The sequence below is a fragment of the Vicugna pacos genome, chromosome 12, assembly GCF_048564905.1.
Source record: "Vicugna pacos chromosome 12, VicPac4, whole genome shotgun sequence".
Taxonomy (NCBI): domain Eukaryota; kingdom Metazoa; phylum Chordata; class Mammalia; order Artiodactyla; family Camelidae; genus Vicugna; species Vicugna pacos.
Genome location: NC_132998.1, coordinates 61,480,006 through 61,507,201, shown reverse-complemented (window position 1 = coordinate 61,507,201; position 27,196 = coordinate 61,480,006). Strand labels below are relative to the sequence as shown.

The following is a 27,196-nucleotide window of genomic DNA, read 5'->3' as shown; positions in this document are numbered from 1 at the left end:
GGGGTAAATTAAGTAAAAGTATAGTTAGAGCCAGAGTCCCTGCCTCACGTCTTCTGGAAAGCTCAGAGAAAGGGGCTCTGAAATGTGTCCCCAGTCCAGCCCTCCTCCCTGTCCCCACAGACGCTGCCTCCCCTCCAGGCTCCTTCATCCCTTTCGGGGTGAGAACAGTAGTCTCCCACCTGCTTCCTGCCTGCACTCTTGCCCCGGCAGGTTCCCTCCATATGCAGCATCCAGAGATCTTTCTAACACAGAGTGCATTGCTGCCCGATTTACAAGCTTTCTATGGCTCCCTCTGCCCAGGGTGAAGGCCCTCAATCCTTCCCTGCACCCTTAGCCAGCCTCACTGGCCCAGAGAAGGGACTGCACGCTGAGTGCCTGTGAGGCAGGCAGGTCCTGTGACTATCCACTTTCCACAGGTGAAAACTAAGGCTCAGAGAGGTGATGTGATTGTCTAAGGTCACACAGCAAGTGACGGAGTCTGAATATAGACCCGGCGATGTGGCAGCAACGCTTCTGTGTCCTCGTTGCTCCCCGCCCCATCCTGGGCACCAAGGAGACACTTGGTCCGAGTTTGCAGAACATAATTGGATTTGGATGGGTTGGATCAAATTAGAGTCGACCTGGCGGGCAGCCTGGCCTGACTGGCAGCAGGCCCCTGAAGCCCAGGATTTCTGGGAACGACTCAAATTCTATCTCACTTCTCCTCAAGGAGGAGGGAGAAGCAGAGCTTTCTGCTGGACGCGGCACTGCGTGGTGTTGAGAAGGAGAGTGAAGCTGAGGCAATGCCTGCACCTGGCCCAGCGGCAGCTCCCTTGTGTGCAGTTCCCAAGAGCAGACATGGTACAAAGCAGGGGCCACAGGAGGACAGAGTTTGAGCCGGGACCCTTCTGCTCGGCAGGCTCGGAAAGCCTGCTCGGTGCCCAGTTCTGGGCTCGGCCCTTGTCCTGGAGGAGCCTGCGGGCTGGCATCAGTGGAGACAGTGTGCCAGCCGGAGCTGGCAGGAACGGGCCTGGCTGCTTCAGAGGAGCTGGGATGGGGGCGCAGCAGGGTGGGGGACCTGGAGTCCCTTCTAATGTGGAGCCCAGGACCATTCTCCTGGAGCGGAAGTGCTTGGTACCACGCACCTTGCATGCCCTAGGGTTCACCTTTAACATTCAAACCTCTGCTGGGCCCCAGGAACACTACCTGTTAGCTTCCTGCCCTCAGGACAGCCTTCCTGAGAAGACAAGAAGGGAGAGCCATCTGCCCTACCCCTGAGGCTCTGAGGCACAGAGGAAGCCATGCCAGGCTCCATGTGGTGGGAGTTAGTGCCCTGTTCCCTGCCCTGCCCTGTGCCGCCTCAGTCTCTGAGCCACCACGACCTGTAAGATGAGGATGAAGTGGACCATTCTGGGATCTCTAAGCCTGTAACTCAGAGCCTCCCAGAGGGGTTGGGGCAGAGCTCCCCAGGATACTGTGTTGAGTGAGGGGACGGGGGCTATCCCATGAATGACTGCAGAACTTCTCAGAGCCTGTAACATGTGTTGTGAATTTCCATCAGATGTCCTGAGGTCCTGTGTTTCATAGAAAACACAACAGCAGGTGCCACAATAGTGCTTTCCAGGCTCTCTATGCCTCTCGCCTTGCCCCCTAAATAATAGGCAGTGGGTTTAATCTGCTCAGAGGTAAGATCCCCTTCATTGCTCTCTTCTCTTCCTCCCTCCTTCTCTTTCTCACCCCCGTCCTTCTTCGCTTTCTTTCCGTTACTGTTTGCTGATCCCTAACTCTGCCAGGCTCTGTGCTGGGTACTTAGGTACAGAAAAGAATAAAGCTCAGGTCTCCCCTCAGATTCCCCCTGTTTGGCAGGAGAGAGCAACTTAGCAACTATTCACATTTAACACAAGACAGAATGAAGCAGGAGCAGAGTAGAAACGCTTTGGTGGCAGTCCTACTTTCTTAGGAACCCGCTCTGTGCCGCATACTACACAATCATCTCACTTGCGCTTCACGGCAACCTCCAGAGGTAAAGATTCTGACCACCCATTTCCCAGCTGAGAAAACGGAAGAGGGCGTCTGAGCAGAGGTACCAGCAGGCAGGTTCCAGCCCCAGCCCTGTATGAGGCTCAGTCTCCCTCAGGGCCTCTTGCTGGTGTGAGCACGTGGTGGGAGCAGGCCTCCTCCTTGCTGCCTCTGCACTCGCTCCCCAGTAAGATCTCCTGCGCCTCTGTCGTGCGGCCAGGGCTCTGGGCACGGGCCACAGCAGGGACAGGACGCTGCCTCCTGGAGCTCACCTGCTGGTGGGAGCTCACCTGCTGCAGGGAGACACACACAGGAGGAAGTTCAGAGCTGGCCTGCCTCCCGCAGGAAGAGACAGAGCCAGGAAGCGCCGTCTGTGTGGCAGATCTCGAGCTGTGCTGGGAGAATGAAGGCGTCAGTTATCCCACAATGGGAGCCGCTTTCAGGCCGAGCCCCAGGGAGGCGAGTTGGTGGAGCAGGCTCAGCTTGGTGCTGCCCTGAGGTGCGGGGCTCATCGGCCAGCCCTTTAGCTCTCCTCCCGCTTGAGAGGCAGCCAGAGTGATGACCTTGCTCAGCTGAGAGCCCATGACCTTTCACAGAGCAGCTGTGGAGGGCGGGGGCCAGGCCTGCCCGAGGCTGATCTGGTGCCTCCAGCCCAGAAGGAAGGCCAGTGGTGGCCACAAAGGGAGAGCGGAGACTCAGAGGACAAGCAGGCCAGAGGTCGGGACCCCGGCTTTTGTAAAGCACGGCTGCTCAAGGAACCTGGCACCGTTTGGAAAGGCTAGAGAGGTGACGCATGCGTGCGAGACGAGGCTTCGTGTGAACTTGACGGTGCTGCAGGTGAGCTGCGGCTCTGGCCTCACGCTCAGTGGCAGCTGGGGAAAGGTTAAAGAGGAGCAAGGGTTCTGTGCTTTCTTGAGGGGCTGCCCAGAGAGCTTCACAGAGTCTGAATTGGCCTTGAATTTTAATAGGCTTTTATTCTGAGGACAATTAATAGTAACAGGCCACATTTACTAGACCAACTCTGTGCCAGGTTCCTAGTTCTGTTCACTCCAGAAAATGCTTGCTGCCTGTCAGCCATCTGGGTCCCACAAGTGTAGTTCAGTGACCCCCAGGGCAGGAGGGCCATAGCTGGGAGCCCAGGGGCCTGGTTCCATTCCTGCCATATGACCTGAGACAGTCACTCCTGCCTCGGGGCCTCGTCTTCTCCATTTGTGAGATGGACTGCAAGGATCTAGCCAGCCCTGACCACCTGTGTTCTGCCAGCCATGAAGCCAGGCTTCTCATGGCCTGTGGAAGCCAGTGCTGCCCAGAGTGGAGGGGAAGGCAGGTGGTTCCCGTGTCTACAGCTGGGCAAGGGGCTAAGTTACCAGTACAGAGGAAGCTGTACCCCTGCCCCACAGCTAGGCAGTGGTAGCCTTTGGAGTGGTTGTTAGGACCATTTTTAAATGTGACGGCGATACTGTGATGACCAGCTTCTCAGGGAGAAGTGGCCTCTGGAGGCACTCAGGCTGAGCAGACTCCAGCCTCACGTGAGCCTGGCTGTTGGTGGCTGCTCTTCCCAGCTGCTCACTCCACATCAGCCTGTTTCCCAGGTTGGTAGCTGCTTGGGGGTGAGACCCAGACCTCTGCCCAGACTCTCGTGGAGGGGCAGGATTATTCCATTTCTCCTCCCTTCACTGTGAGGACTCAAGAGTGTCGCCTCCTGGGCAAGACCTGTCACTGTGACAGTGAGGTCACTGAGAAGACTCAGAGCTTAGCTCAAGTCACATGGAGAGCAGAGAGGAGCGACACAGCCACCGTATCAGTGCTGTGAGCAAGGGGGACATGGCGTCCAGAAGGCCCTTGACTGGCCTGGGGACCAAGGAAGGCTTCCTGGAGGAGAGATGTAGTAATGTTCAGCCTCACAGAGCGAACACCCTCTGGCGTGTCACCACCAGCTGACTGGCCCCTGTAGCATCCGGTCTGTGACAGGCCTGGTCAACGAGAGGCACCCCCACAACCTAGCAGAGGCAGGAGTGCCTGGTGCCTGCAGAACCAGGGGCTGTGGCTCCGGGCCCAGGTGCGCTCCCAGGGCCTCAGACGGTGTGGTCGAGAGTCAGTGCCCACCCCCAGCTCCTCGGCAGGGACTCTGCTCTCAGCCAACTGTCCCTTTGTTTTGGAAAATATCGTTTTTTAACCAAAAAAATGTATTAATGTTAACATGTAATAAATTTTTAATTTCCGTTTTTAAATAAGTTAGTAAGTATAAGTCTCCCCAGCTAGTGTCTAGTATGGTAATCCCTAACAGCTGTGACACACAAGCACGTAAGTACAAGCCCTTCGGCTCCTCAGGAACTGTCAGAAATGCAAGGGGATCCCGAATCCCGCTCTGCTAGTGACCCAGCCCCGCCCCGCCCTCAGCTGGAGGGGAAGAGGAGGCTCTGGGGCAGCTGGGCAAGGAGCCGGGAGCTTCAGAGCCTGCGTGGAATCCTGAGGGAGGAGGGGAAGTCACGTGACCTGGGCTCGTCTTTAGGTGGAGGATGGAGGGCCTGGCCCTGCTCTCCCACAGTTGCTGCGAGGACTGCGTAGGTACCTTTGAGACTGGCTGATCACAGCTGGGGACTGGGGCCCACCTTCCCAGCTCCGGGGTTTCATTGCTCAGTGCCACATCAACCCTGGACTAGAATGCTAGAGCACTCCCCCAGATTGCCCTCTGCCAGCAAAACAATGACGACATCTTGGCTCGTTATTAACGTCTAGCTAATCGAAAAGAAAGACCGCCTGACGGCAAGGCCACGGCACGGGAGGAAGCTTGGGAATTCCGAAAGCTTAATGCTCTATCTAGTGTGCGAAGCTCAGGGCCACATCGGCTCTCCAGTGGCAAACTTACAGTTGATGACGACTGGCAGGGCTTCCCCTAAACTGTGATTCTTCGGCTGTGAATGGAGATTCCATCTCCCTTTCTTCATCACGTATAAGCCTGAGCTGAAACGGGGGCCCGTGGGGTCTTCTCAGGTTCGGAAGAAAGCACAGACCTGCCTGATTGGCGCTGAGCTCCTGTGCCAGCCTCGGGACAGCTCCGGGAAATTAACGTCGGGTGGGGGCATAGAAGGGACATGAGGAGTGTGACCAGGAGTCAGGAAGCCGTATGAAACTGGTGGAGTTTGAGGCAGGCCCAGGATTTTGTTTATGGAAGACAGGAGAGGCAAGGGCGTGGATGGGCACTTCTGGGGGGTGGTCAGCAGGCAGTGTCTACATGTGGGAGGTGGTGGGAGATGAAGCTGGGAAGAAGCTGGAACGCCATTGCCTTGTGTGCTTGTCGGTACCAAGGAGCCACAAAAACCATATGAGCAGAGAGCGAGGGTTGACCTTGGGCCCAGCCCACCAGGGATGACAGCCACTGATGATGGTCAGGAAGGCCACTTGGTGGCAACCACGTACTGGCCAGACTCTCACCAGGGCAGGAGTCACAGATGACCGGATGAATCCCTGAGTATGTCTCAGTGGCCTGAGAGAGTCCCTCTCCTGAAGGCCTCCTCTGAGGAGGGGCTGCCTGGCCTAGCCAGGGCCCCCATGAGGAGCTACCTTTTCTCCAGATCTGCAGGAGAAGTCAGCGCCCCCATAGAAGACCTGGTCTCAGTTTTTGAGTACCTAGCATACCTGGCCTTCTCCTGTCATGTACAGATGAGGCTCAAGAAGTGAAGCAGTTTTCTCCAAGGCACGCGGCTAGCAAGGAGGCCAGGCTCGGACCCTCATCAGCCTGACTTCATAATGACCTTAAAAAAGCCAAAGGCCCGCGAGAGCCCACTGTGCGCATTCTCCCCAGCTCCACCTTCAGTGACGTCTCTCTGGAGTTAGCCGTGGTCGGAGCATGTACACCACAGAAACTGGCAAATGCTGCAGATCAGCCCCCGACCCAAGCCTCAATCCCCACCCCCACCAGCTGTTAAACATTGATCAGCACACCACTGTCTTTCCCCCACAACATCTGCCAGTCATGTGTACGTGCTATTTTGGAGTTTAGTAAGAGGACAGGATTGGTCTCTCCATGTGAACCTGTAGCTTCCCGTGAGGAGCCATGACGTTGAAGTGCTTCACTTATTCAGCTGTTGGTTAGCTGGTCTTAGTCTGCCTCAGTCTGACAGTTTGATTTGCATATGTGAGAAAATCAAGGTGAAAGAATGGTAAGAGTAGTAAAATCAGGTGAAACCAGAGGTCAGTGTGCTGAGCAAAATGCATGCTTCATTCATTCCGGTTTTTTTGTTTGTTTTACTCAACTTGAGACTTTTTTCCTCATCTTTATTGTAGCTGCCAGGGGGTTTGCATTGTTAAATGTCTGTCACTTCTCAGTTTCCCCATGGCCGTGCTTAAAGTGGCCGGGGTCAGGGTTGAACTAGTCCTCACCTTGAACAGGAGGCCAGTGAGTCACCTGGGGAAGGAGGTCTCAGGGCCGTGTGGGTGGACAGCAGCTCCTCTTTCATCTGCATTTAGCCTCTTGATGGACTTGTGACCTATAAACTCTCACTTGACCCATGACCTCATAAATTCTGGAAACTCCTCACAAATCACCAGGAAGATAAACATCAACTGGGGTCAACTGAAGGGGGTTCCAAGCAGCTCCAGGCAATCAGGGATGGGAGATCAAGTCTTCTGGGATGAGGAGATATCCCAGGAACTAAGGGTGAGGGGTCAAATGTTGCCCACCCCAGGGAGCCCTGTTCCCCCACCCCCCCCCACCCCCGTCACACCAGTACCCTCAGGGTAAATTTTGGCGAAATTCTTGGCCCCGCACTGACTGGGCAGGGTGTGGCCAGGAAGACGATCTGGAAGGGCCTGCCTGGCTGGGCCAATGTGGACGAGGCTCCAGATAAAAAAAGCCCACTGCAACTGGAGGGTAGGGGCACTGGAGCAGGCAGCGGGTGGCCCATCCCTGCCCTCTGTGGCAGTCTCCCATTTCTGAAGTTTCCCAGCCAGCAGGGAGGTCAGTCACTGACTGCCCTTTCTTTTTTTTTTTTAAGTTTACTTTATTATTTTTTTTTTTACCACTTTTTTTCCCTAATGGAGGTACTGGGGATTGAACCCAGGACCTCATGCATGCTAATAAGCACAGGCTCTACCACTAGGGCTATACCCACCCCGACTGACTGTCCTTTTAAGTTGAGGCCTCAGAGGAAAACGTGCCTGAGGTTTGCAAACATTTTTGCTTTAAAAAGTAGCATCTGCCAACCAAAAGAAATTTCGGGCTAAGGTTCGGAACACAGTAACGTGTGTGGCCTGGACCCGGAGCAGGCTCGGAGGGCAGAGGGACGCTCGCTCAGGGCGCCGATGGAGCTGGGCCGGCGCCCGGGCGTGCAGGGCTCTGCACTGGGGCTGGGGGTTCTGTGGGTCCCAGGGAGCACTGCAGTGACCCCTCTGGCAGTTAGGGGGTGGTGTGTGGAGGTGGTGTTTAGTTCAGGGCACAGCCGTGGGGCTGGTGAGGTTGAGCATCTGCTGCCCTGAGGTCCAGTGGACCAGGCGTCTGACTCGTGCAGGAATGCAGTGAGTGGTGGTTAAGCAGGCCACCGGGGCCTCCGGGTGTGGGTGCAACACTGGAGGCCGGCCAGGACGTGTCTGCCCACCCACCCAGCCCCCTGACCTGCCAACACTGCTCTCTGAGCCCAGCCCGAAACAAAAGCCTCCGCCTGTCTCACGGGGTCTTGTGGCATCCCTGTACAAACTGAAAAGTGCTGCACATGCCATCGCTTAAAATGCCACCCACGCCTGCTCCAGCAGGGCGTCTAGAGCCCTGCCCTGAAAGGCCCTTCCGTAGCCCGTGCCCTGTATTCTGACTCGGGTCCGGAGCGTCTCCTCCATGGGTCCCTCAGAACAAGGCCTGGCTCTAGACCTGGACAGTGCATCCTTGGTTTCTCCCTAAGGGATCTCCTCCGGGATGGACAGGCACACGCCCATGTGTGTAAGCCGTGCACCAGCTAACGGCAGCCCGAGAACGCTACGTTTGATTGTGACGTTTCCCTGCTTATCTCTTTTAAGCCTGAAATTTTCTCTCTTCCCGGTCCCCAACCCCTCTCTTGTCTGTCTCTTCCCAGAGGGTATGAACTGCATGAACAAAGACCATGGCTGTGCCCACATCTGCCGGGAGACACCCAAAGGTGGGGTGGCCTGTGACTGCAGGCCCGGCTTTGACCTTGCCCAAAACCAGAAGGACTGCACACGTAGGTAGATGGAGGCAAATGGGTCAGACATCCCCACGCGTCTCCTGCCATTGCTTTGGGGAGGGGAGGGCAGGGTCCTGTCCAGTCTGTTGGACGTTGCCCAGGGAGGGCGCTCAGTCCCTCGGGGTGGAGAGAAGGGCAGGGCCTCTGAAGGGGCCTGGGGAGGCCTGAGGGTCGGGGCTGTAAGCCCCAGGCTTGGGTTTCCCCACCTGGCACAACACTGCAGACACAGCCCCAGAGCTGGGCTGGATCTTATGGAGGGCCCTGTATGGTCTCCCCACTAGTGCTTCTTGAAACCCTCCCCTGCCACCACTGGCCCCGGAGACCCACTGTTCCTGAGCTCAAGCTCTCCAGCAGGAGTGGAGGGGCTCTGGGCTCTCAGTGGGCCAGGGCAGCCCTGGGCAGCAGGGTGGGATAAAGAAGGCAAGGAGCTTGGTTCTGGGAGGTCCCAGCGCAGGCTGTGCTGAGCTTATTTCCAGAATCAAAGATCAGAGCTCAGAGTATAGCCCTGCAAGGCCCACTATGAATGATACGCTGAGAGATTTGGATGGAATGACGCCTCTGGCCAAAGGTACCATTTCAGGACCAGCTTGGAAGTCAACCTGCAAGACTCGTGTAATCCAGCCCCTTAATGTAGTCACCCAGCTCCCCAGCAGGAGTGGGAGGCAGCAAATGAAGTAGGATGGGGCAGAACACACTCCGCTAGTCCTCGGTAGCTTCGGACCCAGTGCCTACCAGCACTGCACGGGGCATGGTAGGATGTGCCTCTGCTCACTGGGTAGCCAGATGCCTGGATTGATGTAATGTTCACCCTGTATCTGAGAAGAGCTGAGGGAGGCTGGTGTGAGCACTGCCCATCTCTGCCAGAGAAAAGCACTTCATACCAGGCCTGCTTTCTGCTGCAGAACAATGATGTGGTGGAGTCTGACTCCAACTCCCAACAGAGAGAGTGGTACCAACCTCGCCACTGAGCTGGGAGACTGAGGCTGACCAGCTCCCCTAAGGAGATGGCCTTTCTTCCGGCCTTCATTCTGTGGAGAAGACAGCTGGCCCTCGCCGGCCCATCATCCTGAGGCACTGAGGTTCTGTCAGTTGTCCTCAGTTCCCCTGGGCACCTGCCACGCCTTTCCCAACTCAGGCTCTCCTCCGACAGTCCGCAAGGTCTTGGGGACCCACGTGCTGACTGGGGAATGACCGCTTCAGCCCTGAGACTCCGGCTGGGCCCCCCGTCCTCTCCACCAGATGGATTCCTTCAGCTGCAGAGAAACCTCCTATCACTGGGCAACCTTCGGAACAGAAGATGAGTGGCTCCAGCTTTCCCAGTCCTCCCTGTCAGGCAGTCTGAGCTTCCTCAGGACAAGGGCCAAGGACCAGCACGTGTGGAGCGGGCAGGCTTGTTGACAGGCTCAGCCGGGAGAGGGGCGCGTTCCTTCAGTCAGCAAGCCTAGCTGATGCCCAGCCGGGGCCGGCCCTGAGCCCAGGCCTGCGCAGGGAGCTACAAGCCTCGGGAAGTGGCTGGGACTGGCTGACTCGCTTCCTCATTCTCTTAACTCCATCCGCGATGAGTGTTGCAAGGGGACAGTCTGCTTAGAGAGCAACTCCTGAGGGGCCAGCCTGGTCTGAGGGGTCAGGGACAAGGCAGAGCTCCGCGAGCGGACTGCCCCTACCCAACCAGACAGAGGAGAGCCAAGTCGGCCCAGAGCTTTAGCTGTGAGGGAAGTAGCAGCCCCGCCCTCTCTGCTTGGTGGCTGGGTGTTGCCAAGGTGTGCAGGGAGTCTGGGACCATCCTGCAGCCAAGCCCTGCAGCGGTCCTGCAGAGGGACTGTGCCTGTGGCTGTCCGCCCAGCCAGCTTTGGTTTCTTCTGTGTGGTTTATGTGCCAGGATTAGCATAAAGTTAGCTCTGAGCCTTTCCCTCTAGCCCTTGAGGTACTTGGAGCCCAGGAAATCCTAGATCTGGAGTTGGATGGGGGGCTGAGGCCTGGCCTAGCCAGCCACCATGAGCGAGCGGGACCACAGGGACTCTTCCCAAACTTCCATCCCCCAGAGCCTGGGACACACTCCAGGGCCAGGGAGGTTTTCTCCATCCTTCTCTGGGTCTTCCCAGAGCTCAGGGCTCTAGCACTTATTTCCATGTACAAGTTGTAGGCTCTCCAGGTGCCCACAGGTCAGCCCCTGTGGTCTGTGGGATGCACGATTGCCTGTGTAGACGGAGCAAGAGGAAGTGGCCCTTCCTCCAGTTGCTTCTGACAGGCTTGTGTCCTCCTTAGAGTCACTTGCAGGATGCGGTCCATCTCCTGGAGCCCAGAGCTTGGAAAGAACTGTCTCTTCACTGGCCCACCCCTGCCCATTCTGAAGTGCGGCTTTTCTCAGCCATGTCCAGCCCAAGGAGGGGCTCTGGCTGGGTCTCTCCCCTCTCGGGAGAGCGGTGCTAAGCGGTAGCCCCAGGAACCTTGGCTTCCCTGAGGCTCTTCCTGTGCAGAGAGATGAGAGAACGTGACTCCAGGCTTCCAGGCAGCCGGGAATGCCGAGAGAAGACGCTCCGTGGAGAAGGGGCCAGAGGGCTTGGTGTTAAAGCTGCAGCTGTGTGTCCTGAAGCATTTTGCATGTCCTTGAAACGCCACCTGGGAAGCTGGGTCTCTCCTTCGGATGGTCATTAGCTCCCTGTGGAGAAGGCAGCTCACTTGAGCCTCTGGTCACTGAGGACAGTGTCTGGGACTGTTCTCCTCCGTCCTCCTCACCCGGCAGGGAGACCACGTGTGTCCAGGTTGACAGGGCAGCACCACTCAGGATGGAAGCCCCCGGAGCCGCCGTGCTGTGCTCTTGGTAAAAGGAGTCCCTGGAAAAGGGAGCTGCAGAACTCAGTTCTGAATTGCTTGGAATCCTTCACTGGGGAGTTGCCACCAAGTGATTTCCCTCTGGCACCAGCCCTGCTCATGGGTCAGCCTGATAGAAGTTCACTAATTCAGACTCTGCCCATTTGGGATTTTCTGTCCCTCTGACCATAGTTGGTCTGAGATTTATTTTTGCATCATTGATCATCAGTAGGGTTTTGCCAGATAAATTCAGAGTATGGATAGGATTCTGGACAAATGGTTAAGGTCTCCAGGAAGACACCCTGTCCTCGAGGCCCTGGTGTCCGACGTGTATACAGTCAATGGGCACCCTGTCATCTTCTAGCAGAATAAAGCAGGCAGCGAGCCCTCCCATGGAGATCTTGGATCTCCTTTAGCGGTGGATAGCCCTCACCCCAGCAAGAGAGATCAGTGTGTTTTCTTTCAAATAAACTTGAGTTAATCATTTTTTCTACTTCAGACTGTTCCTGTTTGCTCAGCCTGCTTTTCAGCAACCCAGGTGGCTGACGCTTTGAAACATTTTAAGATTCTGGGCGGAAGGGCACCAGCTCCTCCAGGCCATAGGCATTGCACACTGTGTAACGTGTTTAAATAAAAGGTCATTTTCAAAACAGCATCTGAGATGACACTAATTTGCATATGTTCTGTCTATTTGGACATTTCCTTGGGAGGATTAGGGCTTAGAGTGGACAGGGATTGAGATGGCTGCTGAACTTGGAGAGAGTGGATACCTGTGGGGACGTCCTTCCACGTGCCCCAAGACACAGGTCGAGGAAAGACAGCGCTGCAGGAGCTGAGGAAACAAGTGCCACCCTCCCCACCGCCTTGAAGAGTATGCCTGGTGTTAACAGACATTTGCCTCATTGAAACAGTCTATTTTAAAGTGTCTTTTGCAACCTAGGAAGGAAAAAATTATCTAGCGTATCCCTTTCTTTAACACCATCTGTGTGCCTCAGCTGTGTGTCAGCACTGTTTGAAGCACAGATGACCCCAAATCCATGCTCTGCCCCACCCCAGTTCGCCTCTAGGGACTGAGCCATCCAAGACCCTGGAGGGGCTGATGTCCAGGGAGACGTGTGCCTCTGCACTGACCATCTCCTGCCCTTGCTTTCCTCCCCCATCCTTTAAGAGAACCAACCAACGGCAATAGACTAATCGCTTTTGTTGTCGTTCTGTTTATACGCACATATGTACACTTTGGGCCTAACTAGTAACCTGTAACTATGGAAACGGAGGCTGCCAGCACAGCTGTGAGGACACGGACACAGGCCCCATGTGCGGCTGCCACCAGAAGTACGCCCTCCACTCAGACGGTCGGACTTGCATCGGTAAGTACCCTGTGCCACCCTGCCCCACGGGGAGCCTGCGTGGCCCCAAGGTGGCCAGCAGCCCACTGCATCCTGGTTTCCAAGGAGGAAGCTTAGGGGAAACAGGAAAAGCAGCACCCACGGTACTGGTGGGGCTGGCAGGTGCCCCCGCGGGAGCTCTCTGTGGACACTTTTCCAGGGTGGTTGAGCCACCCAGGACCAAGCGCCTCTGCTTTGTGTCACAGCCGGTTTTCTGAGGGTCCTCGTCCTCGATATGGGGGTGGTCCCCAGCAGGCGTCCTGTGGGGAGGAGGAAGGTATATGCACCTTTGGAGGGCAGCTTCTGCTCCTGAAGCCCAGAAGTTTCCTCCCCCAATAGGGAGACTCACCAAAGACTCACTTAACCTGCATAACAGCCCCTTTCATGGTGCGAGCTGCCCATAGCTGTCTGGAAACCTGAGAGGTGTCCTCAGAAAACTGCTTTAATTCTTCGTGGTCTGGGACGCCAGGGGAGGCAGCTGCTGTGAGCCCCAGGGTGACTCCAGGTGTTTTTAGCTGCTTTCGAACCCCAGGCCATCGGGGCCTCTTGCCGGACCTCCTCTCCCTCCCAGAGCCCCTTTTCTCAGCCCGTGGCCTCACCTGTTACGGGGCGTCTTGACCTGAGGCCTGGTCTCCTCCTTCCTCCTGGTCCTTACTTCCAAGGGGAAGCTTGAATATTTGTGATTATCTCACGTCATAATCACTAGTAAGTTCTTTCCCGACTCAAAAATAACAGCAAATTTTTTTAACTGAGAAGAAGAGGAATTTCAGAGTTGGTGCCAGAGTTCAACCTCTTCTTTCTCTTCAACGGTAGCAAACTTTAGAAACCCACAGCAGGATGGTTACCATGTTCTCTTTTTTTTTTTTTTCCAAAAAACATCCCCATTTTATTATTGACTCAGAAGATACTTCTTGAGGGATTTTCAAGTAGCAGAAAAGGGGTTGGTAAGCAAGCGAAGCCATGAAGCCCAGAGTCTGCTGTCGCATTCTGTCCCCCGTGACTCTGCTGCCTTGTCCCCCAGGGAGTCGGGCCGAAGGGGTCCCGTCCTAGTCCCGACTGTCTCCCAGGGGCTGCTGCCTGCGTGGTTCTCCCTTCCTCTGTGTGGTCTCTCCTCTCAGACAGCCGTTTTTGGTTTCATTTTATCTCATTCTTCCTGCTTTTCTGGTGATGGTCCCTGATTGCCTGTCTTGTCTGATAACTGACGTTCATTAATTATTTTCAGAGCCAAAAGCCAAACCAAACCAAACAACCAAAAATAAATTCAAAGCAAAACCTGGTCTCAGACCGGTGTCTCTATTGCAGCCTGATCCCATCTAGAACCTCCTCTCCCGCCTCTCTCCCTGTCTCCGCTGTCCTCCTGGGGGCTCTCCCGGCCCACCGGCCCCCTTCCTGTCTCGTCTGCTGGGGTCTCCCACAGTGTTTGTGTCTGCAGGGGGCCGCCTCTGCCGGCCCCAGACCAGCGCAAACAGCTGCCGGCCAGACACACACCCAGCCTCGTCTAACACATCTTGTCTTTGTCCACCTGGCTCATCCTTTCTTTTTTTTTTTTTTTATCTTTTAGTGTCTGCTGCATGTGAAGGTCCCTGCTTGGAAATACTCTAACGTACCTCCCTTCACCCTCCCCTTTCCCTCCCCTCTCCTTAGAAATCCTTTTCCAGACCCAGCTCCTGGGCCGTTGTTCCCTGCTGGCCCAGAGAACCTTTCATCTGCCTTTGCTCACTGCTCCCGGGGCTCCCCCGGGGGCGAGTGTCTCCCCACATCTCCCACTGAGCAAAGAAACAGGAACCAGCTAACCTCACATGCTTCTGCACGGGAGCATCTAGGCGCTCCCTGCCTGGCCCGGCCGTCTGTCTCTCTGCACGCTCCCAAAACGGCGGGCCCCTTTCTGCAGCCCCTCCTTGAGCACTTGAATGTCTCACTCCAGTCCTCCATAGACAAGCAGGCAACCAGCGCTGCCCATATCGACCCCCTGGTTTTTCTGTGTCTGTTCGATTCAATCCTTTGTTGTGCGTATGTATTTGCTCCTCCGTATGTCTTGTTCTTAATCTTGCATGAGTGTTTGACACACTGTCACGCCCTTGAGACAGGGCGTCTGCTGTCCAGGCACATCCATCACCGGACCTCATGGCCCTGTCCCCTTGCCCTGTGCCTTGTCCTGTGCCTACCTCTCCAGCGTGAGCCGGGGTGTCTGTAATTGCCTGTGTCTCCGTGATCTCCGTGGTGGTGCTGTCTGCCCCTGCGGCCCTCCGCAGACGGGTCCCGTCCCCTCTGACCTCAGCCTCCTCCTGTGTTTGCTTGCAGATGGGCCCCGTGTCCTTCTGTGGTCATCCCCTTGTCTGCCTGCCCCTCCCCCGCCCACCCTGCTGCCTCTTTGCTCTGCCCTGAACACACCACCTTGGAGGTTCCTGGGATTAGCCCCTTGGCGAGGACGCCGCGCTGGCCCGGCTTGCTGTGTTGGCTTTGTGTGCGCCACGCCGAGAGGCTGACTGTCTTGGGCCGCGGGAAGTGGGCTCTCATTAACCACCGGCTCCGTGTTTGTCCCTTACTTGTGTTTTAGAAAAGGATGAGGCTGCAATTGAGCGCTCTCAGTTCAATGCCACGTCAGTAGCTGATGTGGACAAGCGGGTGAAACGGCGGCTACTCATGGGTAACACTTTTCTTCCACTTCCTTTGTTGTCCTTGCACCTTTGTTCGTGTGTGTGCGCGTGTGTGCGCGTGTGTGCACGTGTGTGGTGTGTGCCAGCGTGGGGGGCATCTGTGTGCATGCTGCTGTGGCAGGTTGTGAGCGCTGTGCTGGCGTGTGGGGTGAGTGTGCGTGGGGGCTGCGTGTCTGTGGGGTGCGCCCACGTGTGTGCAGTCGTGCGTGCCACATGTGAGTGTGGAGGGCTCCATTCCAGACGTGGACTCACTTTTTCTTTTTTTAAGTTTGTGCCCTTCATCGAGCATGTGTGTTTCCTTGTCTGTGTGTTTGTAGCAGAGAACCCAGAGCCAGTGCTAGTGGCCTCTGCGTGGGAGGAGACATGTGCTGTGACCCTTCTCCGCACAGTAACGCCTCGTTTGCAGTTAGGATCCCAGGGTCAGCAAAGCAACACTGAGACACAGAAGCAAAGAGGGTGTTGATGTAGAGCAGGGATTTGGGCAGCACAGTCCTTACCCATCTCCTTGCCTCGGACAGGAGCCACGTCCGGGGGAAAGAGCCACATCTAGATTCAGGACCATGGGGTCTCGGGGCATCCGGCCCACGCCACTCCCCTTTTGAGTTGGGAAATCTACTACCCAGAGAAGGGAGGACTGGTTGAGGTCATCTGGCAGACCAGCTAAAAGCAAGACTCACTCAGCCACTCTGACCTCAAGGCTCCCCACATTTGTGAATGAGCCTAGCCCAAGCCCGCTGGGCTGGCAACTGCAGCCCACTTTCCCTGGTCCCCTCTGAGGCTCCCACTTGCCTCGGGGGGTCCGTGTGAGGTCAGCTGCCCTCTGAGCACTGTCCCTGGGCTAGATCTACCCTCTAGAGAGGCTTGCCCAGAAACACCTGGGGCCACTCCGCGTGGCCCGGAGGCCTGCTGGGTGGCTGACCCTGGGCATGGTGAGGAAAAGGAAGGAGGAAAAGAAAATAACTGCTCTTCAACCTTGTTTGGTCTTCAGAGCAGAAGAGCAGTCTTGTCTCCTCATGCGCTCATTCCTCTGGCCCTCGGTTGGTGCCACAGCTCTGGGGTTGCTGGCCCCTAGGTGGCAGCAGCTGCCCAGGCCTCTGGACCACAGCTGTAGCGTCGCCAGGGGTTGTCACAGCCTTCTTTGTGGTATATTTCCCACGTCTCAGAGGCGGAAACTGAGGCTCGCTGGGGTGCCCAAGGTCACACACTACCCTGCGCAGCTGAGCTTAGCCCAGAGGTCTTGGCCATGTGGGCCATCTTAAGTGTCAGGGTCATAGGACCATGGAGGTCGGAGCCTGAAGGTCCCATAGAGGTCACTTAGAACCCAGGCATCTAGAGAGGAGAGAGGTCTGTGTGGGGCGGGGGGAGGGATGTGGCCTTGCATGCTGGTGAGTAGGCTTGAGGCCTTCCCCAGTGAGGGTCTGAGGAGCAGAAGAGGTCATGGGCTGGCCGACAGGGCTCAGGGAACCCCCAAGTCCATGCTGGGAAGGACAGGTGTAGCTGGAAGCCTGGCTCTCTGCAAGTTCCCTGCACAGGGCTGTCTCATTGACGTTGGCCGCCTGGGTTGGCCTGGGAAGGATTGGAAACCTCCAAGGCGTGTGCTTAGAGGCACCAGCAACCAGGCGTGTCTACTCCCCTGCACAAAGGAGTGAGTCAGTGCTGTGGGCTTTCTGAAAAGCTGGCTAGCGGTGGGTGACAGGAACGTAAGAGCCGCTGGTGGGCTGAGTCCCAAGAGGGCCCAGGCCCCACGGCCTCATTTATCGGAGAAGTGGGCACTGCTGCCTGACACCAGAGCTCCAGAGCAGGGCAGGACCAGGAACTGGGCCCCCAGGTGCCCTGCACCCTTACCAGCTAGATGATGGTGGGAAGCAGGCTGAGGTGAGTCGACATCAAGCAGGTGGGTAAGCAGATGCAGAGCAGGGCCTCCGTACTTACTTTTTCTAACTAGAGCGAGCAGTGCTGAACCAGATCCTGGAGTAGGGTCAGGGAGGTGAGGAGGGAGGCACCGAGGATACAGCTACCCTCATCCCGGGCTTGGGAGGCAGAGGTAGGGGAGCAGATCGGGGGACTCTGCACCAGGCCTAGGAGGGGCCGAGGAAATGGGTGACAATCGGCTTCCCCTGCAGTCCCACCTCTCTGATTGTGGAAGTTCCCCACCCCCACCCCCACCCCCGAGAACCCGCCCCACCCCACAGACAGAAGAGACCTCTCCCTCTCGTGGTCTCCCTGCAACACTCACAACAGGGGGACCAGGGCCAGCAGCTAAGGGCCCGCACACGGAACCACCCATCCTCAGAGGCTTCCATGAAAGGTCCTGTCTAGAGTACAGGTGAGCTCCCCCGAGAGCTCATCATTCTTATCACCTGTCTCCTCTGAGAACAGCCCACGTGGTACAGACTTAGGACCCTATTGGACTTGAAGCCTAATTAGTAGGCCCCAGCGAGTCCCGGCTGCTCCGTGGTTATACTGATAGAAGCAAGGGCTGGAGAGTGAGGGTGGTGACCATCCCCATCCTGCCCTGCACTGGTCAGAGCTCGCCTGGGACATCATGTTCAGAGCCTGGCCCCTGCATGGAGAGAGCAGCCCAGACCGAACTGGGTCAGCATCCTTCGCCTGTGGGAGGGAGCACAGGCAGTTTATTCCCAGGGGACCCTGGGCTGGGGGGCTGATCAAGCCCTGTTTGGGGTCCTGGGAGGAGATGGGGGTAGAAAAGACAGAGGAGGAAGGATCTTGTTCTGTGGCCCAGGAGCAGATGAGGACAGTGAGACCCTGAGGAGTCCCATAGCAAGGTCAGACCCCGGGCCACCCCGCTTCAGAGTCTGTGCCCTTGACTGCTGCACTGGCCAGCCTGGCCCCATGAGAGGACAGAGACAGGTGGGTCTGGAATGCCCCAGAAGGGTCTGCTGTGGGCCGAACCAGGGGTAGTCATGGCTCAGGGCTCCATCAGAGCAGCATGTGTGCTGTGGTCACCTGGTGGTGGCGATGGCCTGGCAGGTGTCTTCCGGCCCTGATGTGCCAGGTGTCTCCTGTGTGGCTGGGGCTTGTTTTCAGAGTGGGTCGGAAGGGACTGAGAGAGCGGAAGTGGGTGGGTGCAGAGCAGCCCTGGCCAGCCCTGAGCACACACCCGTCCTCACCACCCTCTGTGGTGACCACACATCCGCAACAGACCGCGCCTGCAGGTCCAGGCTGAAACCCCCTTTTCCCGTATCTCAGAGAGGGGAAGTGACCTCACTGCTGGCTGCAGGCCCCAGTTTCCCTTCCCCAAACAGAGATGGAAAATTTAGGTTTTGTATGGTTGTATAGGCTGCTTAACTCAGAATTATTTCAGAAGTATTTTGTGTCAAGACTGCAGAGGTCACAGGTCACTTAGACGTCTGCAAGTCGTTTAATTAGCAGCCTCATCTCAACACAGCCAAGAGCCAGAACATAAGCAAAAATCAGCTAAAACCTGGGCCCTTGACCCACCTTTGAGCCTCTCAGTTCCTCTCTGGGAACCCTGCTTGCTCTTTGGTTCCCCAAGGGCTAGCGTTTTGGTTACAAGGTTCTCCAGTTTTGAAACACCAACAGAAGTCTTGAAACCCTAACAGAAGTGCTCCCTGAAATCCCACAGCATCACTACCGCTGATTACAGCGTTGGCTGTTTTCCTGGGGCTCCCAGAGGCTCCCCCAAAGGGGCAGCGCTCTGCAGCACAGTGGCCGGGGGCCCGGTGGCTCTGCCCTACCCTTGGGGTCTCAGCTGTACCCAGCAGTTGCTGTTTATAATACTGAGTCACTGAACACAGGCTGAGAACAGGTACAGTTATGTTTACTTTAAAGAGGCCTCGAAATATGTAACTGATTTTAGATTCCCATTAAAATGTTTGGATTTGAGGGTTGAAGTGATAAATTTCAATTATCTGGCCGACTGAACTGGGTGAAACATCCAAGTACCCAGCTAAGTTTACCATAGGCCCCTGGGGGCCCCGCTTACGGCAAGACTGATGAGACCCTGTGAGTCATACTTGTCAGCTCCAGGTCTTCAATCAGCTCCTTTTCCCCAGGTGTACTTGGGAAAGATGCCGTGTTGGTTTCCTGCCGCTGCTGTTAACAAGTTACCACGACCTTAGTGCCTTCAAACAACCCGCCACCTTCTGTGGGTCAGAAATTTGACTTGGGGCTCACTGGGCAGAAGCCAAGGTTTCAGCAAGGGCTGCGTTCATTCTGGAAGCTCTAGGAGTGAGTCCATCTCCTTGCCTTTTCTAGTTCCTGCAGGCCACCCACGTTCCTCCCCTGGTGGCCCGCATCTCTCTGACCCACCTCCGTCACCACAGCTCCTTCTCTGAGCCCCCTCTTCCACCTTGTGACCACCTTGGGCTCACCTGGACAAGCCAGGATAGTCTGCATCTCCAATTCCTTAGCTCAGTCACACCTGCAGAGTCTTTCTTACCACATCAAGTCACAAGGGACTAAGATGTGGACATCTGGGGGAACTGTCATTCTGCTGACCATGGAGAGTCCAAACTTGGTCTGGGGAGACGCTTCCGGGTCACCTGGCTGCCGTGAGCTCGGCTGAGGCAGAGCCCACGCCTGCCCTTACACAGGCCTGTCCCCAGGACCACAGGCTCCCAGCACAGGACAGGGGCTGGAAGTGTGGGTGCGTTGGGGGTGCGGGGAGCCTCTGCAGCCCCTCCAGCAGTGGGCTCGGTATCCACACTTCAGCTCACTCCCTCCAGCTGAGCCTTCCTCCTCACTTTACAGTTTGCAAGGTGCTTGCCAGTCAGCCCCCTCCAATGTGTCTTCCCACAGCCCTAAGAGGCAGCTGTCCCCACTTTACAGATGACGCAGTGAGGCCCTAAAAGCGAAGAGACACAGCTCGGTCCGTGCGGTCGGTGAGCCGTCATCTGGGCCCAGGTTTGCGGCCTGTGGACTCGCTCCCACACCCAAAGTCCCGCGCCGGTGGCGGAGCAGCCTGAGGCTTGGGACACAGCTCAGATCTGTGGGCTCAGCAGCCTTTCCAGGTGGGACCTTCCCTCCTGAAGGCATATTCACAGCCAGCCCATTTCAGGGGTCCCCCTGAGCCCAGGAAAGCGGAGGTGCCTTGCTCCAGGCCCAGGGGCCGCGGCAGTAGTTAACCATTAGCCCCAGCTTCCTCGGGCCTCGCACTGCCCTGTCTTCACTTACCTCACAGCCGTCTTGTGAGCTGGCAGTAAAGTGACTCCCAGTGAGGCAACTGAGGCACAGAAAGGTGGCTGGAAACTCCTCTCTGTCCCTGCACTCCCACAGCTGACACCTGCCCATCTCCCTGCCCCTCTGGAAGGACACCCAAGTTTCCCTTCCACTGAATGGGGGTGACCCCGTAACACACTCCCCAGCTGGGCTCAGAGGACAGGGCCGTGAGAGAAAGGATGGGACGGACCATGACCTATGTGCCTGGGGCCTGGCACACAGGACAACGCTCAGCCAGGGAGCTGTTGAGAGGGTTCTGGGCTAGGGAACAGACAGGCTGAAGACCTGGGAGGCTGGGAAGACCAGGCAGAGTGGGGCGATTATGGTAATAATGGCTGATATTTGGAGGCACAGACTGAGCCCCATACTGTCCCAGCCTCATATAAGCACACAGCCACCCTGAAAGGTCCAGCTGATGTCACCTCTTGACACACCCACTCTCCTCCCCAGCTCCCAGCTCCTCTGTCCACCAAGGGACCACCCACCTGCCACCTCTTTTCTGCAGCCACCATCTCCAGGGTCCCTGGGTTTCTCCTAATTTCACCAACCCGTGTCCCAGGCCACCTCCTCCCACCCCTAATTCCAGACCCACACATTGTCACCTCCTGGGAGCCACCCTTCACCTGTCCCTCAGGCCCTGTGCATGCAGACTGTCCCAGGCTTCTTGCATCAGTGGGTCTTGTCACCTGCCACTCGATACCCATGTGCTATCTTGCACAGTTCTACCCGGCAAAGGCTTGTCCAGACCTAACTGGGCCTCCCCTGCCACCCCCGTCTAAACTGCTCACTTTTATTCCACCAGCACCCTGTTTTGTCACAAGTCTAGGGCCCCCCTGACTGGAGGCAGGGGTCAAGTGTGTGCCAGTTCTCATGGCTCCTCAGGACACAGCGCAGGGCCTTGCCTAGAGCAGGAGCACAGGGGAAGCCGGTTGGCTTGGAGTATGAATGAAGGCCACCTGGAGGAAGTGCCCAGGGATGGGTAGGCCCTCACTGCTCACTCTTCACCCAGGCAGGTGTCTGGCTAGGAGAGAAAGGCTGGGACCCGGAGCCTGGATGAGCCTGGCTGTGGGAAGGGACTGAGGCGAATCTGAGACAGGGGAGGCGATGACACAGGGCAGTTTCCCAGGTCAGCAGGGGCGCCAGCTGGAGGGAGAAGGTGGGTGGGCCCAGGGCCCAGGCAGGTCCCCTCCCCTTCAGCCACGGCCTCCCTACCAACAGCGCTGAGCTCCGGGGACTGACCTCACGTTCAGGAGGAACTAGGGGTGACTTCACCCCGTCACTGAACTAGTCCCAGGTGTGGCTGGCCTCTGGGCAGCTGGGGTCCCTGGTTGAGGCCCTGAGTGCCTGGCCTCAGTTTTTCATACCCATATCCACAGTCCTTCTCTCTCTCTGTCTCTCGCGCACGCGCACACACACACACACACACTATGAGTGTAGAAGGAGGTGGGTGCTGCTGACTTGGCTGCGTCGAGGGATAGGACTCAGGAAGGAGGCAGGGTGCCAGGCAGGGTCCAAGGCAGGGCATTGGCTGGCCCCAGATGGGGAGACTGAGGCTTGGAGAGGATGTGATTCACCCACAGCCACCCGAAGCTCCTGGCAAAACCAGGGTTCTTGGCACCCGGGCGCTGGCACCTTGGGGGACCAAGTCTGGCTAGAGGGCACAGCCCGGCCCCTGTCCTGAGAAGGCCCAGAGCACTTACCCAGAAGTCCCTTGACTTCCATTGGAGCATGAGGCCTTATAGCTTTCCCCACTCTCAGGGCCTCAGATGAAATTTGAATCTGATTCTAGCCGGTCTGTAAGCTCATCTCATGAGGTATGAAAGCCATGGGAGACTTCACCTCCACGGGCAGCTAGCACCGCATACTTCTGAGTGCCACTGTCCCAGCCCCCAGTAATGAGAGTGAGGAGGGGGCGGACAGGCCCTCCCCGCGACTCTGAGGGCGGGTTCTGGGTGATAGGACTACTGATGGGGGTGGTTCCCCTGCTGCTGTGAGGGCAGGTGGGTCAGGGAGCACCTACCAGGAGCCACGGGCTGAAGCCCAGCTGTCAGGTGTAGAGAACTTGATCGGACAGGGGTCTAGGAGGCCCGGCATCCAGCAGAGAATCCAGGCGGGGGAGCTGGCTCATGGGCTGGCACGGGCAGGAGGGTGCCAGGATGCAGCTGGAGGCCAGAGGGCAGGGTCCGCGGCAGGGTTCAGGGAATGGTGTTACAGAGAGCGCGGCCAGCCGGCCGTGTGGGAACAACCCCTGGGGCCTTGAGGGCGATGCTGCCATCTGTCTCCTGGCAGAGGCGGCCCAGGCCAGGGACGTGAGGGGTTGACACGGCTCTTCTTGGGGCTGGGCCTGGGGACTGTGGACACTGCGGTCCTGGCTTTTTGCCCCTGGATGGCCTCGGTAATCTCTTCTCCTCTTGGTGCTGTAAGGTAGGAAGGCGATTCCTGGTCCTCCAACCTCAGGGGCTGTGACAGGGACCCACCAGGACAGGATGCCTGGGCGAGAACTTCATCAATCAGAGTGGCCAGTAGACGCACCTGGGGTGACTCTCACGGGGTCTGCCCAGCTCTGAGGCTTTGTGTAAATGCCACCTGATTTGTGGCAGTGCCCTCCCAGCATCCCTGCGACTCACGTCCCCACACCTGCACCAGGGGCACACAGCCAGCCCTTGCCCTACACAGATGCAGAAAGTTCCCCTGTGCCATAGAGCTTTCCACCCACAGGGGGCCCTCGGGGTAGCTGAAAATGGAGGTGCGCCCTGCAGAGAGAAGGCGGCCCTGCCCCTACTGCTCCTCACACTTTGCCCCATCCCGCTGGGGGCTGGGCACACTTGACCCCCATGTGCCACTCCTGGGCCTGAACCTTCGTCTCAGAGACAGTGTTCCCGGCCCCTGCCTGTCCCCCAGCCCCTTCCCTGTCCCTCGGCCCCCTCCCTGTCCCCTAGCCCCCTCCCTGTCCCCCGGCGTCCTCCCTGTCCCCCGGCGTCCTCCCTGTTCTGCCTTAACTCTCCCTCTGGATTGGGTCCGGGGGTCCCAAAGCCTGCAGTGATGTGCCCTCAGTGTCCTTTGGTGCCTAATCGCCCCTCCCGCACGCCCACTTCCTGATGGTTTTGCTGGTCCGTGTGGGCCCCCTGCCCTGCCGCACTCAGGAGAGCCCAGGAGTGCCAATACTGATTGTCCACTGGAGCTGCAAGTGGGAGGAACCCCAAAGAGCCCAAGGCACCATTTTTTGTCTTCAGAAGAGCCCCCGATTATAGAAACAGATGAAATGACCAAGTGCCTCGGTCCCTGCCCACGGGTTCCCTCCCGCCCCACGCCTGGGTGGGCCCGACCCCTCCAGCCCACCCTGGCCTCCTTCAGGGCTTCCCTCTAGCTGGCTCCAGCCGAGGCCAGGCCAGGTGGTGGCTGCAGACCAGGTGCCAGCCGCAGACTGTTGGCTAGCGAGTAGCCAAAGCTCAGGGCTCCCTGTGGCAAGATTCTGTCCCAAGGAAGTTGGGGTTGCTTCTCAAAGTTGGAAGTTTCAGGTTGCTCAGCCAGGTGCGTCTGTGTTTTAAGGATTATGCGTGTGCTGTCAGAGCAGGGACACCCCACTGTAGTTTTGCCAACCATGACTCTTTCTGGTTTGTTGTCCTGGCCTAGGCTTGGGAGCCAGACCTGGGTTCCGTGCCGACGTCACCACGCCAGAGTCACCACACGGCTCTGAGCCTCAGCTTTCTCTTTTGTGAAAAAAGGGTGGTCGTCTCTACCTTGAAGCTGCCTGAGCTAGACGCTGGGCGCGCAGCACCCAGCAGTGTGGGTGGCACTTGCCGGGTGCTCGATCACGTTTCTCTCGTCCCCTGCTCTCCTTCTCTGGCCCTTAGCATTTTACTAGCTCACTCGGAGGGCCAGTGAGGAAATCAGCCTCAGTGGCAAGTCCCCCGCAGCAAGGCAGGAAGCCCGGGGCCTGCCTGACCTTGGTCACGTTGTAGGTGAGGCCGTAAGAAGGGAGACTAGCAGGGTGAACAAACCTTTTTCAGAAGCCAGCCAGGTGCCCACACTCTGGACCCCTCCAGGAGGCCCGCCCAGCCCACTCTGGAGAGAGGGGACAGACGCAGGCTCCGAGTGCCAGGTCACTCTGCCCTGCCCCCGGGCCCGGCCCCGGAAAGTCACAGGGTAGGGCGGTCAATGGGGGTGCGCCAGTGCTGAAGGCCCGGCGTGGAAGCAGGGAGGTTTGTGCACAGGTGCTGGCCCGGCCTCCTGCAGCCCTCGCCCCTGGGACAGCCATCAGGAATCTGGGGCAAGGCTTCCCCTCTGAGCAGCCTCGGGGCTGAGTCTCTGTGTACCTAGATGACTGTACCATTCCCAGCAACCTGCAAGGGTGCCATTCAGAGTTACAGGTGAGGCTCAGAGAGGTGAGGGCTGGCCCAGCTTCACCCCATCCCACTGCACCACACTCCGGCCAGGGTCCTGCGACCCCGCTCCGCACGGGGCCTGGCACGGAAGGACTCGGAGTGTCGCTGCTGTTGGTGGGTGTCCCAGGGAGAAGGGCCTGACCCCCAGCCTCCCTGGTCATACGCAGCTGGCAGGGCAGCAGAGCCCCAGGGAAGGGTCACCGGCCAGGTAGCCTTTCTCAGGCTGCTTCTGCTCGCCGAGCCTCCTGAACCTCCTGTAGGACAGGCGTCCGATCCTGCCTCTCTCCCTCCGAGGGTGGCCCCGAGCGAGAGGCTGCACGCGAGCCCGCTTCGTCTGCCCTCAGCGCCCCTCCACTTGATGGCCAGAGTAGAGGCAGGAGCCCAGCGCGGGGAGAAGGCTGGCTGCCGGGCCCCTGCTCCTGCTGCCTGCTTTGATATAAAAACACTCGGTGTCCTCCTGGGCCATTTGAGGTCCCTCAAACCATACGAAGAAACCTCCCCAGGATCTGCCCGTCTTGCTCCTGGTCGGCCTCTCCCCTGCCCTCCGCCACCCGCCCCTGTTGCCGCAAACTGCAGGGCACCATCCTCAGGCCTAGGAGGCTCTGCCCTGTGGGTGCTGGGGTGAAAACCCCCACACCCCCACCCGGCAGGCCTGTGGGAAGGCTTAGCCCCTGAAATCTCAGGCCCATCTGGTGCCTCCAGAAGACAGTTCTGACAAAAACCTACCTCACAGCAAACTGCAGGGCCGAGTTCCCAGGCAGATGGAGTCTGAGGGGTGGTGTGGGCCTCCTGGCCCATGACTTCGGCGTGGCTGGGCTGCGGTCAGCAAAAGGCCCAAGGGGACCTCACAGTCACCCGGCCATGTGCTGAAAGATCAAGTCCAGGATCATTGAGGCCGCCTCAGGGCCAGGCCAGCCTCTCAGGGATTGTGGGCCAAATGGGTCTGGTGGCCTCAGACGTGACAGAGAGCCGGGGGTGGGGGTGGCCAGCGGGGCCTTCTGAAGCCTCTTTTCCTACTTGCCCTCAGACTTAGGCTGGGAGCCCCCTCCTTTGTCGAGGCTGCAGTCCTGGCCTCCACGACCACCCTGCCTCCAGCTGCCCTGACCTCCTTCCCCCACAAACCCCCCCACCCACTGTCACCCTCACATCAGCCACCAGCATGTGTCCGGGGGCCCAGCTGCACTTAGAGGCCGTGGCACCGGCTGGGTTCATCCTGCACCTTGGCCTGGTGGTGTGTCCCCACACGGGGGCAAGAGCCACCCTTTGCAGGTGGCTCTCAGGAGTGGACGCCTGCCCTGCCAAGGCAGAGCAGGGGGTTCTGGGCAGAAGTGGAGAGGCAGGGACGCAGAGACAGTGTGGGTAGGAGCAGGGCTCTGGCAGACAGGGATGGGGTTCTGCCCCCACTCCCTGCCGAGTGGCTGGGGAAGCCACTTCTCCTGTCTCGGCCTGACTCTTCTCACTGTCCAAAGGGCCTCCAAGAGGAAGCTCAGCCCCACTGTGGGGCACGGTGAGGGACACAAGCCTGCTGACGATGCTTATGACAGCCGCTGGGCGTCCCGGAGGTCAGGGGAGCACGTGGAGACTGGGCAGCGAGGGAGACCAGGGCCGCTGTTAAGGACCTTGCCAAGGAGCGTGGTTTTTATCCAAAAGTGATGAGAGCCATGGAAGGCTCAGGAATCAACTGAGGGAAGAGGGTCGGAGTCAGAGAGTCTGGGCTGGGCAGGAGAGCCAGCAGCTGCCCCCTCGCGGCTGGTGCAGCGCACCTCTGCCTCCACCGCGCCTCCCAGTGCCCGTGTCTCAGGCTGTTGCTGGTCCCCTGTACCGTCAGGTTCTTCTCAGACACCGTCCCCGACCAGGCCAGCCGGGGGACAGGGGCTCAGTCACCACACTTCCTCTCATTCTTCCCGGGCCTCCAGAGTCCTGTTCTCACATCTTCTCACTCAGCAGAAATCCAGCCCCTCACTGTGCTGGTCCTGCACAGGGCGCCAGGCACTGAGGTCACCCTGACGCAGCTCTGCCTGGAGAGTGAGTGGTCCCAGGGGACTCCCACAGGTGGAGCCCAGGCCCTGGCAGAGCCAGCAGGGGCCTCTTGAGTCGTGCAAAAGGCAGGAGGCTGGGCCAAGGGCGCCTCCCTGAAGGTCCCACGGAGCCCAGGCTTGGGGGTGGCAGGTGAGCCCAGGCTCCGTGAGAAAGGCAAGGTCAGGGCCCTCTTCTGTCTGTCTCCCCCGATAAACCACTCACCCCTGAGGCCTGGGTCAGTGTCAGGTTCATCTCTAGTGCTGCTCTCTCAAGGCCAGCCAGCACCAAGGGAGTCATTCCCAAACTGCTGGGTGGACAGAGGAGTGAATGCACCCACTGTCCTGCTGGGCTGAGGCCTCACAGGACCAGGGATGGCGTCTAAGGCAGCACAGAGCAGGGGTTCAGAAAAGAACTGTCAGGTGAATCAGCAGCTGACTTTGGGGACTGAGGTTCCCCATGCAGCGGTTCTAAGGAATGACACTAAGGGTGAGCACGTGGTCACAGCTAGGACAGTATGCGAGGCACCGGCACGTCTGCATCTTGCA

At 58.0% G+C, this 27,196-nt stretch overlaps 1 protein-coding gene across 2 annotated transcripts in view; it reads left to right on the top strand.

Moving 5' to 3' along the window:
• SCUBE1 (signal peptide, CUB domain and EGF like domain containing 1) overlaps nt 1-27,196 on the top strand; it is a 122,064-nt gene that overhangs the window by 58,838 nt on the left and 36,030 nt on the right. Inside the window, exons 5-7 of one of the 2 annotated variants that reach the window (XM_072973639.1) lie at nt 8,064-8,189; nt 12,254-12,370; nt 14,946-15,035. In XM_072973639.1, coding sequence (XP_072829740.1) covers nt 8,064-8,189; nt 12,254-12,370; nt 14,946-15,035 — 333 coding nt within the window. The remainder of the gene's footprint in view (nt 1-8,063; nt 8,190-12,253; nt 12,371-14,945; nt 15,036-27,196) is intronic. The other variant, XM_072973640.1, reaches the window with a different exon arrangement.